Source organism: Erithacus rubecula, assembly GCF_903797595.1.
Source record: "Erithacus rubecula genome assembly, chromosome: 16".
Lineage (NCBI taxonomy): Eukaryota > Metazoa > Chordata > Aves > Passeriformes > Muscicapidae > Erithacus > Erithacus rubecula.
Genome location: NC_136668.1, coordinates 504395 through 518555, shown reverse-complemented (window position 1 = coordinate 518555; position 14161 = coordinate 504395). Strand labels below are relative to the sequence as shown.

The 14161-nt window shown below is 55.0% G+C and overlaps 1 protein-coding gene across 1 annotated transcript in view; it reads right to left on the bottom strand.

The window, feature by feature from the left end:
- FGF18 (fibroblast growth factor 18) overlaps positions 1-13581 on the bottom strand; it is a 62288-nt gene extending 48707 nt beyond the window's left edge. Inside the window, 2 exon segments of the mRNA XM_079320069.1 lie at positions 12949-12985; positions 13268-13581. Of these exon segments, the coding sequence (XP_079176195.1) occupies positions 12949-12985; positions 13268-13299 (69 nt within the window). The 5' untranslated portion in view covers positions 13300-13581.
- Positions 13582-14161: the final 580 nt, after the last annotated feature.

The following is a 14161-nucleotide window of genomic DNA, read 5'->3' as shown; positions in this document are numbered from 1 at the left end:
CCCATAAACCCCCACAAAAATCCATCAGCATTAAGAGCAAGAAATAAAACATATCCTGGCTGGGTTGTTCTGTAAAGGCTCTTCCTCCAGCACAGCCAGGATCACCCATACCTGCCAGCAGTCATGGAACTTTTCCCTCCCCCAAAGCACTTTGAAATACATTCTCAAGCCCTATTATCTCTCCTGTTTATACCACGCTCCCTCTATTAGCAAGAAATCCCAAAATAATTTATAAGCCCACAATCTCCTGCACTAACAGGGCCATAAATCACATTTCTGATCTCCTTTACCTGCTCTTCCCAGGGCTGTGGGCTGGACCAGAGCAGCTCCCAAGCCCTCCACACCCCATGGGGAAGGCAGCTCTGTCCTGCAGCAGCCAGGTTTGTTCCCTGAGCATCCAGAGATGATCTCAGCCCGTGTGCTACCTTATTGTGCTCTCCCGACCCCAACACAAGCACACAAAAGAGGGTTTTCTTTGGAAAATCAAAGCAGGGAAGGAGGATGTTCCTGGCTGTTTTCCTCAGGGAAGGAGGTTGTCCATGCAATAGTTGGGCTTTCCTCCCAGCCTCCCCTCGCCATGCCAGCTTGCTGGTTTTCTTTTCCGCAGGGCTGAAAAACCCTGAATAACCAGGTTTGTGCATGGAAGTGCTGACACAACCCTTAGCTGAAGCATCCTGAACATGATACAGAAGACTGTGTGGCCCAGCCCATGATAAATAAAGCATTTCAGCAGCCAGCACCAACAGACCTTAAACCTGCACGTGCATCAATATCAACAACAACCCCAAAAGATTAGAGGGCTTATGGGATGGGATGATTTAGAGTTGGGGTGGAAGGGTCATTATTGCTAAATAGCTGGGGGTGAGTGGGCCACAGAAATCAATAAACCATTCTGCTGCCAGGGAAGGAACGGCCACGCTAATTGTGCAAACACATTTTCCATTCCAGCCTGAGCACTGCAACTCACCCAGCACAGGGGGATGCAGGGACCCCTCCCCTTGCTGAGGGACAGGGACCTCAGCCCCTGCCACGCCCCAGGAGCTGCACTCAGGGCACAGCTCACCTGGGCCCCTTGCTGGGCACAGCCTGCAGCCCCAAATGAATGCAGATGCAGGCAACATTCAGCTCCATTAACTGCATTTCCTAGGGAGTTAAAATACAGCTGGCACAGGTATCTCAGCTGCTTTCAGCATCACAGCAAGTCAGAGCTTTTCAGTGCCCAGTTCTGGCACTGCACAGTCACCCAGCAATCCTGCCAGCACCAGTCACTCCCAGGCACCAAAGACAGCTCTGGGATCCATTTCACCCCGATCAAATAACCCCATGTGGTGAAGTTATTCCAATGAACCCCATCTGGGATTTTCTACAGTGCCATCAGAGATGGAGGTGGCCACAGAATGAGCCACAAGAGCTCTGTGACCCTCCAGTGAGGACAGACCCAGGACTCTGCAGATGGATTTCCAGGCACAGACTTCCAATCTCTTCAGCAATTCCTCCTTTGGTCCTCCCCATTCCAAATTTTTCTCCTTTTGTTCCCTACTTTCTTTCTAGGAAACACAGTAATGACAAAAAGACACTGGCTTTGGAGAGTGAAGCCTATTTACAAACAGAATAAATCTCTACCATACAAAACCATACACAGCTGTTTGTACCCAAGGGTACCCAAAGCCCATTTTTGGGACACACCCAGGAGGGAAGCAGCAGCAAGTAAAGCACAAGGACCTGCTCTGCTCCCTCTGCATGAGACAGTCTCCTCCTTTCTGCCTTCCTAAAGCAATTTAAACCTTCTCCAGAACAGTTAATAAAATATCTGAAGTTTGCCCAGCTCATGTCAAGTTTGCAACTAGTGGATTTCAACTTTACTTGGGATTTTAAGAGTTTTTAAAACAAGTAATTCCATCTTCCCTCCAGAAATAAATTCCTCAATAGCTTCACTGCAAAAATATTCCCAGGAATGGACAATTCTGTTTTCTATGTACTAAAGACAGCCCAGAAAAAAAATCAGATTACTACTGAGCCTTATCAAAAATGTGGCATAAACCATGTGTTGACTTTAATCCAAACCAAACTGTCAATCTGCCTTCAGGATCCCATATAACAAACACAAGCCTAGGGCCAGAAAAGAAAAGCAGGGTTTGTTTTCTAATAGAGGATTTGTTCTGATCTCTATTAGCCACGCTTCTGCCTGGAAATATTTACACTGCAAACGCTGGGCAAATAGGATTTCTTATCTTTCTGCTTTGTTGAGTTAGGGGAAATTCTCATTTGGTATTAACTAATTTAGATTATGAGTCTCCCATTTTCAGGAAACAATTCTCAACAGTTTTGCAAAAAAAAAAAAAAAAAAAAAAAAAAAAGAAATCTGAAAAATCTGAAATGTTTTAAATAAGGGAAAAAATAAAGTGGTGTTAAAATCATTGAGGTTTGTGCTGCTGCATCCCTGCACAGCTTGGGGTACCAGGGAGAACCTCACACATTTTGTTCAATCCATCACCAGTCACCAGCAGTGGGAAAATGAGATTCAGGCCAGGCATGGGCAGACAGAGACACCAGCCCTCATGGCCTGAAGCTGGGGATCCCCAGGAGCCCTTTGAGCCAGCAGCATCCACACGCAGGCCCCTGCCTGGGCTGGGACACCCACAGGTGCCACCCTGGGCCACCACCCAGCATAGGCAGCTCTGCCAGCTCAGCCTTGCTGACCCCAGCTCAGACTTTGCACAGATTTCCTTCGGAAGTGAAGCCCCACAGCTGAACCTGGTGGTGCTCAGTGACTTGGCACACACAGTGATGGTGCACACAGGGAAATCAGGCTCCCAGAAATGAAAGCTGAGCAAATAAATTCAATTTTCTTGTTTGCTACATTTAAACAGCAATTAAATTCCTATTACCTACTCTTTCAACATAAACAGCACAAAGCAAGGCGTCTGCCTCGCTGGCACTCTGCTCCCATTTGCTAAAGGACAAGGGGGAATGGGCTAGAAGTGAAAGAAGAGAGATGTAGATTAGATGTTAGGACAAAATTCTTTCCTCAGAGATGGTCAGGCACAGGCACAGATTGCCCAGGGCACCTCTGAGTGCTGTCCAAATGCTCCTGGAGCATCCTCAGGATGCTCCAACCCTGGCCAGCGAGGACACTGGGGCTTGGAGCAGCCTGGGACAGAGGGAGGTGTCCCTGCCATGGCAGGGGTGGCACTGGAAGGGTTTTAAGGTCCCTCCCAACCCAATTCTGTGACGAGCAGGGCAGACTCTCTGTGCTCCCAGAGTTGCCCTCATTCCTCCCCTCCAGCCTGAGATGTTCCAGCTTTGGGAACCCCAAAGGAAAAAGCCCCAGAGTCCCTCCTGTGCCCAGCCCAGGGCCAGGCTGGCACAGCCCAGCTCCCAGCACAGAACTCCAGCTTTCATTGTTTGATTCCAGGAAGGTGTGCAGCACTCTGGGACCAAGGTGCCCTGTGCCTCTCCCCGTGCCTGAACTGGCCCTGTCCCTGTGCCCTGTCCCCGTGCCCTGTCCATGTCTCCATGCCTGTCCCTGTGCCCTGTCCATATCTTCATGCCTGTCCCTGTGCACTGTCCCTGTCCCCGTCCCTGTGCCCCATCCCCATGCCCTGTCCCTGTCCCCATGCCCCATCCCCGTGCCCTGTCCATGTCTCCATGCCTGTCCCTGTGCCCCATCCCCATGCCCCATCCCTGTCCCCACACAGAGCTGCTGCTCTCCCATCGATTGAGGGCTGCTGCTCTCGGATCTCAGCTGGCCGGGGCTCGCCCCAATCACAGCGAGGTCATGACCAGGGGGTCAGAAACCTGCAGGACATCCATCATCATTAATTGTACAGCTAATCAATGGTGCCCTGCCTCTGCAGCCTCCAGTGTAGCCTCACAGTCGGGCACTGAGGGATCCTGTGGGACCAGAACCTCCCGGCCCGGAGAGTGAGGGGGTCAAAGCAGCTTCGTGTTAGAGCTGGAGAACATGGCTGCACATGGAGCACACACTCCACTCACTCTTTGTTCCCACATTCCTACAGCCCAATTGAATTCCACCTGTGGTTTAAATTCAGCTTGGGGAAGGAAATATGATTCTCTGGTCAGGATTGTGCCCAGCACTCCAAGGGAGGAGCAATGCAGCCACACCAGGGGGGCAGCAAGGGAGTGACCCCAGCCCCAGTGGTCCAGCACTGCCAGCTCCACATCTGCCCTCTCCTCACACCAATAAAAAGCATCAGAGAAGCAGCAAAGTGCCCTTCTCTCAAAAATGTCCTTCATGCCACTTCCTAATTCATATTGCCAGGGCTTCCTATGTGAGCAGCCATGTCCAGGGACACCCAGCATGCCCAGAGCCATTGACTGGGCTCACCACTGCTCCCTGCATTGCTCTGTTAATTCTGCATATCTGTGCAAGAGCAGCACTGGGCATTCCAAACAATACAAAAGCTTTTTAACAAGCTGTCCTTCAAAATTATGCCAAAGATAGTATTCTAGCAGGAAAAAAGGGATTTGAAATAAGAGCAGGAGAAAAAAGAACTGGGGGGACTAAGGAGTGCTGGGAATACCCTAAAGGAATAGCAATCCATTATTAATTGCTGCATCCTGACATTTGTACCCAGACAATATGCACTTCTCTAGGACCTTCACCAAGGTTTAGCATCCATCCATGTGGATTTTAAAAGATGAGCAGACGAATCACAGTGGCCCCTTGCCACCCTGCTCCCCCTCAGTGCCAGCACCCCCAGCCTTCCCCAGCTTCCATCTCCATGTGGGAGCCCAGGCTGGGCTCTGCCCCATCTCCTGTCATCATCACCAGCCACACAGCAGTGAGCAGTGCTGGGCCATTCCCCACTGCCCACTTCTTACCACACAATCATTTAGGTCTCTAGGATCACCAGTCTGCCAGTTAACCCAGGCCCACAGCTAAACCATGTGCCTGACTGCCACATCCACACATCTATGGAACACTTGTTGGGGTGGGGCCTCCACTCTTTCAACAACATCACTTGCTTGACAAGTGCTTGACACTTTTTGTTGCTTGACAACACTTCTGTTGAAGAAATTTTTCCTAATATCCCATCTAAACCTTCCCTGTCACAACTTTTACCCCAATGCCACAGGTTCAGAGGCTCCCGTCTCCTCCCACACAATGCTGACCTCCAGCAGCATCAGCAGCTCCAGCCCAGCACCAGCAGCTCCAGCCCAGCTCCAGCCCAGCACCAACAGCTCCAGCGGCTTAAGCCCAGCACCAGCAGCTCCAGCCCAGCACCAGCAGCTCCAGCCCTGCACCAGCCCAGCTCCAGCCCAGCACCAGCCCAGCACCAGCAGCTCCAGCAGCTCCAGCCCAGCACCAGCAGCTCCAGCCCAGCACCAGCAGCTCCAGCAGCTCCAGCCCAGCACCAACAGCTCTAGTCCAGCTCCAGCCCAGCTCCAGCCCAGCACCAGCCCAGCACCAGCAGCTCCAGCAGCTCCAGCCCAGCACCAGCAGCTCCAGCCCAGCACCAGCAGCTTCAGCAGCTCCAGCCCAGCACCAACACCTCCAGCCCAGCTCCAGCCCAGCACCAGCAGCTCCAGCCCAGCTCCAGCAGCTCCAGCCCAGCCCCAGCCCAGAACCAGCAGCTCCAGCCCAGCACCAACAGCTCCAGCGGCTTCAGCCCAGCACCAGCAGCTCCAGCCCTGCACCAGCCCAGCTCCAGCCCAGCACCAGCCCAGCACCAGCAGCTCCAGCCCAGCTCCAGCAGCTCCAGCCCAGCTCCAGTCCAGCCCCAATCCAGCACCAGCTCCAGCAGCTCCAGCCCAGCAGCACCAGCTCCAGCTCCAGCCCAGCCCCAGCCAAGCTCCAGCAGCACCAGCCCCAGCTTCAGCCCAGCCCCAGCCCAGCTCCAGCAGCACCAGCCCCAGCTCCAGCCCAGCCCCAGCCCAGCACCAACAGCTCCAGCTCCAGCAGCACCAGCCCCAGCTCCAGCAGCCCCAGCCCAGTACCAGCCCCAGCCCAGCTCCAGCAGCACCAGCCCAGCTTGAGCCACGCGCAGGAGATCAGAGCTGTGCTGCACCTTAAGCTCCACAGGGTTAGAGGTTCTGGCTCTCCTGGCTAGGGCAGAACCAAGGCAGTAACTCCATGAAAAGGCAGACGTGGTGAGCAGGGTGAGAGCAGGGTGTGAGCAGCCTGGCAAAGGCAAGATGTGCTGTCACTGCATGGACAGCACTGCCCTGTGGCTCAGCCTGGAATGCAGCTGCTGCTGTGGGCACAGCAGGCAGAGGCTGGGGAAGCACTGCCAGGGGACCAGCCCCACATGGAAGCACCAGGGCACAGACCCACAGCCCTGGAGGGGAAGATTGGCACTCGGCTCCCACCCACCGCAGCCCCTGGGGCTGAAAGGAGGTAGCACAAAGGGAAACACACAGACCATGACAGGCTAAGCCTCCTCCTTCCTCTCTGTTCCCCTTTCTTTCTCTTCATGCTATGGCGAGGCTGCTGAATGGCAATAGGGAAATACTTTGGCAGAGCCAGACAGTCTTTTATATTTTGTTTCTTTTTTTTTTTTTTCCTTACTTTCCTTCCAGCTGCTTTGCTGGATGCCTAATCCTCCATGGACATCTGGAGAGGTACCAGGACACAGAGGAGACATGCCAGGTAGGCAGCACACTGCACAGCTCTGCATAATTCCTGCTTGTGCCTGCTGTTATGGCACAGCGTGTGATCAAAACACAAAAACCCAGGGCAGGCAAGAAAATCAATCTTGTCTGGACCTGCCAGGCCACAAATAGCCAGGTGGAAGCCCCCTGGTCTCAGCATCAGAGCACAGGAAGGCCATGTCCTGTGCAGAGCATCTCACAGGAACAAGGGCATTTAGGTGCCTCTCTGGGCCCAGGGCTCCCAACTCCCCCAGCATGACCCACCCCAGGCTTCCCAGGGCACAGCAGCTCAAAGAGCCTGGGCAGGGACCCTGGCAGGGTATCCTCATCCCTGCACAGGCACCAACAGCAGTCATTCTTCTTTTCCCTTTTTAAATCACTTTCCATGAACACATTTTACACCTGCACTTAGCATAATAAAGTATCCAAATCTGTGGAAAAGCAAAGCAAAAGCATCTCTGCAAGGGAGAAGAGGATAGAGCAAAACAGGGAAAAGGGAGGATACATAAAAATACTCCCAAGGATCTGGGAAGTAGCTTTATAGATCCAAAATAACGATTTTCAGTCCCAGGGGAGTCTCTCTCCAGAGCTCAGCCTCCCACAGCACAGGAAGATACCCACTGGCCTGGCTGAGCAGCTCACTGCTATCAGCTTACAGCAGAATCAAATATTCAGTGTGGCTGCCCGAGCCCCCAGTGCTGCTCATCCTCCCTGAGCCTCCTGCAAGCCCCAGCAGCCACTGCCAGCACCAGCTCACCCCTCCTGCCAGCCACACACAGAGCCCAGGCAGTGCCACCCTCTGCCCACTCTGCTCCTCTCTCTCCTGCCTGGGTATGCTACAGCCAAGCTGCTCTGTGAGCAAAAACTAACTCTGGGTTTGAGCAGAAATTCCTCCTGTGAATCCCACTGCACTGCAAACCCAGCACTGCTCCAAACCCAGCACTGCACTGCAAACCCAGCACCTCTCAGAGCCCCAGTACTGCTCTGAACCCAGCACTGCTGCAAACCCAGCACTGCACTGCAAACCCAGCACCTCTCAGAACCCAGCACTGCTGCAAACCCAGCACATCTCAGAGCCCTGCACCTCTCAGAGTCCCAGCACTGTTCCAAACCCAGCACCCCTCGCCTCCATCCAGCCTTGTACTCGTCAGGTGCAATAAGGAAAGCAAAACTGAAATGCAACACAGCCACCACGCTGCCTCCAAGTAAAATCTGAACCTCATGGTGTCCTTCTACATCCACATCCACCTCTGGTCCTCTGAAGCATCTCACACACCTCTGGAGCTTTGGAGCAGCAAACTGCACCCACACAGGGGTGCAGAGCACAGCCCCCCAGCAGCTCTGCTCTGCTGCCCCTTGCCACAGCACACCCTGAAAGCCAAGCCCCCAAACGCTGCCACAGCTCACCTTTGTGTCAGCCTTGCTGAGCTGAGAATCTGGGAACAGCTTTGCAAATCTTCCTGCTAAATGTGTTTGAGGGCTCTCTGTGGCAGAGAGGCTGCCCCAGGCTCTGCAGGGCTGGGGAACGCTCAGGGAGAGGCAGAGGCAGGGTGTGCCCAGAGAAGGCAGCCCAGAGCTGCACATCCCATCTGTGCAGGAGCAGCACCCACACTCACACCCACCCGAGCTGAGCCTCTCCCACAAGAGATATCACAGCACACACCAGCCCAACAGCAGCTTCCCTGCTCCAGCCCAGGCAACTCTTCCAGCGTGTCCCCTGCTCCTCCACCAGCCCCAGCTCTCCAAAGTGCAGGAAGCAGAAGCAGGATACACAGGGCAGCTTCAGGACACACCACTTCATAGTCTGGTGCAATGAGTCAGCAGGAGGGAATAAAAATGCCTCGTGGCAAGCCCATGGTGGTTTCCTGGAGAGCAACGGCATTTGAAACTGGAACAAAGGATCCCATGTGCTACAGGACCCTGCCCCTGCAGGGTGCAGACCAGCAGAGCCACAGCACCAGGAGCTGCATCCTCCACCAGGAGTCCAGCACAGCACGGAGCCAGAGCCAGGGAGCATCCCATCACCTCCAGCCATGCTGGGGCCAGGCATTCCACACTGCTCGTTACTCCAGCCTTCCTCACGCAGCTCCTCTACTCTTCTAAGTAACCAGGGCAGGTGCAACCCAAAACACCAACAGAGAGCTGCCCAGCCTTCCACAGACCACCTCTGCCACGTTCTGCCCTTCTCAGCATAACTTCTCCACCCTGCTGGAGCAGGAGGCAGGTGCTGGCCGAGGGATGCTGTGCCCAGGACATGCTGTTCCCAATCCAGGCTGAGAGAGAGGGCAGGCATGGGAGGGATCACCCAGCCTGGGGCTCTGGGCCCCACCGAGTCTTGGCATGCAGGGCTTGACCACGAGGAGGGAGCAGCCCAGGGAGGCAGCACTGCCCCATCCCCAGTGCCTCAGAAGCAGAGGGGGATGCCCAGAGCTCCATCCCTGGCAGCACACACAGCCTCAGGACGGACCCAAGGACGACAAAGCAGGTGGGTGCCCATCTGCAGGGAGGGGACACATGAGAATAACCTTGCTGGTGATGTGCAGTCCAGCACTCTGCCTTGGTGCTGTCACCAGGAGGGCAGGGAGCTCTCTGACTGCTGCACACCCATAGAAAGATTGGCCAGGCAGTGCGGGCTGTGACCAGGACCTCCTCTGGCTTCTCCACAGTGCATCCGCAGAGCCACTCGGTGGCACTCACCCCGTCCCTCTCGTCCCAGGGAGGAGCAGCAGGCAGGGGAGGGGAGGAGCTGCTCAGCAGGCTCACGCCTCTGACATGTGCTGCGTGTGGCTTGGCCAGACCGCAGAATCTGGCTCACTGAATGTGTGGAAGCAACACTTCTCCGTGTCTCATTTTACAAAGCCCCAAACAATAACTGTCTGTCGCTGCACAGGAGCTTAGGAGAAACATCAGTTGCTATTGGCATGGTGCACAGCAGCCTTCCTCTTACACAACACCAGCAGATGTGAAAATAGCCTAGTGCTGCCTTGTGCGTTCCTCTGACCTCCTGTTTGCTTCTGGATCAGATTCCAAAGCTGGATCTTAACCTACAAGAGCCATAAAAGCAAAGGATTTGGCCCTATCAGGGACCTCTTCATAATGTAAGACAGATGCACTCAGTGCAGGAGAACACCCGAGGTTCATCAGCAGGGAGGAGGCTGAGGCAGGACCACCCTGTGCTCTGCAGCACAGCCAGGCCACGGCCCCGTGCTCTGCCTGCCCATGCACCCCAGGTGGCTCAGGGACACAAGAGCTGGAAGCTCCTGCAAACCAGGGCAGAGCTCAGAACCTCAGATCCTACTGCTCAGCCACACTGAAGCTCCTCCAGCCCCCACCTGCCCTGGCAAAGGGGGCACTCTGTGGTCCCCTGTCCCCAGACTTGTCATCCTCAGGGTTGCTGGTGCTGCCAGAGCCAGCACAGCGTGGGGCACTCCCCTCCAACCCTGCAAGGTGCTTCTGGGTTTCTCACCTGCCTGAAGAGCAGAGATTGACTCCAAAGCCAAACCCAAAACCACTCCCGGACACACAGAATGAAAAAGCACATTAAAGAGAAATTGCTCCTGGAAGTGTGAAAAGGCAGGAGAATAAACTGAAGAATGCTAAAGACATGTTATAGAGGGAGAGTTCACAACCATCAGCAAAAGGGCATCCCTAAGAACAACCTGCATCAATAAATTAATGTCTCCAGGGTCTGTGAGGGTATCCAGTGTCCCTACTTGGGAAATGCAGCAACCCCAGGCAGCAGAGACACTTCCTGAGAGGGAAGAGAAGAAAACAGGACAGGGGCATTGGAGAGGGGACTGGTGAATGACCTGCAAGGTCCAGGGCCACTCCCAGGGCTGTGTTGCGTGCACACCCCAGCAGCACTCCCCTCTGCCCCACCGTGTGTTTGTCCCTGTGCTCCTGAGTGGAAATGTCAGGCAAAGCCCTGGAGGAGTCTGACTCATCCAAGGGTCTGAATCCTGCTCCTGGAAACTCCTGACCCTCCAACCTGCCACTGTGGCCAGGGCTGGGGACACCTCCCAGTGCTGCTGCAATCTGCCCCCAGGAGATGCTACACCTGCCCCATTACCCACTGGTGCCTTCAGGATGGCCTTGGGGTCTGTGGGAAAGCTTTTGGCCAGAGCTGAGCCCCAGCACAGACCTACAGCAGCTCACATATCAGTGCACCCCAGCCACCAGAACACACAGAGCAAACCCAAACCATGGGGTTTTGTTCCAGAATCTCTCCAGCCCCACACACACTGGAGGGATTTCTACCTCTGCACACAGAGCCACAGGCACCAGGCAGCAGCAGAGCAGAGCAACTCTAAGACCAGCACATGAGACAAGCTGCAGATCATGGCTTGAACACAGGGCAAAAGGCAGCCTTAGAATATAATCCACTTCAGGAGCTCTTAAATCTCCCCAATACAACACAGAGCCCTTTAAGCAAAACTAAACAACTTCCTTTAGACTAAATAAATATTAAACCTAAGTGATGCATTAATTTACTCCAGTTCACCAAAGGCTAACTCCTACCCAAACTGATCATTATTAAAGAAATCCTATAATCCCTCGCTCCCATTCAGGCTCAAAACATGTAATCCCATGAATAAATCCAGAAAGAAAGTGTAACAAAATGGGCAATAAAAACTTACAGCATTCACATCTTTTCATCTACCATTAATACTGTAAACACTCACTGGAAGGCCCTCGAGTATGACTAATCTGATGTTTTGGCTCCCCACAGCAATCGCCGGAGGAGCTCCGCTCTGCGAGTGACACCCAGCGAGCTCCGCTGCCCCTGCGGCCGCAGCCGGGACACCTCGGCCGGGCCATCCCACCTCACAGCCCCAAACGCGGCACCAGCAGCACGGAAAGGAGCAAGTATGCTTCTAATAGCACCAGAGCACACAGCTTTCTTCTTTTTTTCCCTTTTTTTTTTTTTTTTTTAATTATTTTATTGCTTTGGAAGCCTGCAAGCTCCAACTGTATAAATGCCAATAACTTTGTTTTAAGGCTGCTGAAGTAAGAGATCAGATTTTAGCAAGTGCTTTCCAGGCAGTCAGCCAAACTTTTTCTGATTCACTAAAAGCACCGAAGGGAGGGGGAGAGGAAGGGGGCTGGAGGGCTGATTAACTTCAGTTACCGCACAAAAAACCCTCTCCCCGCTGCAAAGGGTTCCGGCGCTGAGAGACCTGCGCAGCCGGCGATTATCGATTGAAAAAGCCCCGCAGGCCAGAAACAGAGCAAACACCTTCCAGCCACAGGGTCATTTCCAGCTGTGAATCCTCTGCTGCTGGGGACGCTGCTCCACCTGGGGAGGCTCTGTTGGTGTCGGGTGCGAGCTGCAGCTTTTTGGAGGGGATGAGGGGAAAAAATGGGATGGGGGATTTTTTGGATGTGTGGGAGAGCAGGGATTGAGGCTGGTCCAGGTTTCAGCTTGGCCAGAGGGATGGAGCCCCCTCCAAGGCTGTGCTGATCCAGGACCATCCCCTGCTGCCCTTGGGGATCTGCAGAGGGTGAGGAGCAGGTGCAGTCCCGGCCAAAGCTCAGCTCAGGGCCAAGGGTGGCACAAGTGTCCCCAGCCCCAGCCAGAGGGGAGAGTAGTGGCACCTGCTGTGCCCGGCCCCGCAGGTGGGGCTGCTCCAGGATGCCCTGCGAAAATCCCCGTGGCAGGGGGCAGCTGCCATCCTCATCCCCATCCCGCGGGCATCGGGGCTGCAGAGCCCCGCTCAGGGTGTTTCTCCTGCGGCCTCATTCCTGCCGAGGCAGGATCAAAGGCTGGGGCTGACTTGGACGCCGTTCTACTGAATGGGGAGGGAGCACGCAGCCTCCTTCTCTTGGCTAGCAAAACTTGTGTTTTTCAAAGCATCAGTTTTTGGGAGTGAGTTCCCGAAGAGAGGAAGGGAGGGAAAAAACCCCCCAAAACAACCAAAAAATAAACGAGGTGGGGTGGGGAGAGCAAGGGAAAAAAGGGCGAGCAGGAGAGCTCCTGCTCTTCCAAGGCAAGTGCATCAATCAACGCTGTGCGAGGAGAGTCCAGCACCCCCTCTCACATCATTAGCCAGGCTAATGCACTCCAGAGGATCCCGCTACCGGCACCGGCTGCACCCCTGCCCGCGCCGGGCCGAGCACAGCCGGGCACGGAACGCGAGCTGAGCGCAGGGCAAGCCCCGGTGCAGGGCGAGTGACACCCCAGCATCTGCTGCGGCGCTCGGTGCAATACAGCCGCAAAAACTAGAGGGAAACAAGTGAAAGCCCCAGCCAAACCTGCCTGGCACTCGAGGTCAGCACGCCGCCTTTGTTTCTATTCTACAACCAAAAGCGAGAGAGGACAGAAAGGACACGTACCTGTACCTGAAAGCACAGCAGCAGGAAATGTAAACATCTGGAGAGGAGAAAAAAAAAAAAAGCAACAAAAGATCAAATGATGTGGTAGAATGATTAAAGTTGATTTTTTTTTTTTTTTTTTTGCTTTGTTTTTGTTTGCAATATTTTAAAGGGCTCAGAGCGATGCTCTGCTTATAAAAAGGCTCAGGTCCCCATTACCACTTGGCTGCAAGGAAAATGCAACCGGAGCCTCCAAAATAAAAATTAAAAAAAAAAATTTAAAAATTAAAAAAAAAAAAAAAAAAAAAGAAAGAAATTATAAATATGCCATAATCCTTACAGGCAAGTGCAGGCTGAGAGCAGTGAATACATCGCTGGGCGAGGAGGGGGGTGGCCGCGGCTGGTGGCTAGCGGAGCGCAGTCCCCCGCCGCCGCGCTGACATGGGAGCGATCCGGCCGGCGAGCTCCGCTCCGCTGCGCTGCGATCCGCGCTTCTCCGCGCTCCGCGCCGCCGGGAACTTGTGGTACCGCCCGCTCTGCCTGCGCCGAGTGACTCGTCAGGCATCAGCTCTCCTCTCCCCCTGTCTCTCCTCCTCCTCTCCCTCTCTCCGCCTTTGGGGGGATGAAGGTGCTTATTGTCAGTAACTTCCGATCATCAGCCAGTGCCCCCCCGCGTCCCCCCGGACCGGGCCGGCCCCGCCGGGCGGATGGAGCCTCCGGGCCCCGCTCCGGGCGGGCGGCATCGCGGCAGCGGGCACGGAGCGGGGCGGGACCGCCCGGGCGGACCCGGGGCTGGCACCGCCTGCGCCGAGCGGGCACCGCCCGGCCGGGAAAGCGATTTTTACAGAATAACTGAGAGCGGGGGTCGGGCTGCCCCCAGCCCTGCCCGGCCCAAAGAGCCGGCGGCGCTCGCCCGGGAGCGGAGGGGCTCGGAACGGCGGCACAGCGGCCGTGGGGAACCCCCGGTACCACGGACACGAGTAAAGCCCCCGGTACCACCGACACGGCTGGAACCCCGGTACCACGGAGACGTGGGGAATCTCAGTACCACTGACACGGGTGTAACCCCCGGTACCACGGAGACGTGGGGAACCCCCGGTACCACCGACACGAGTAAAGCCCCCGGTATCACCGACACGGCTGGAACCCCGGTACCACTGACACGGGTGTAACCCCCGGTACCACGGAGACGTGGGGAATCTCAGTACCACTGACACGGGTGTAACCCCCGGTA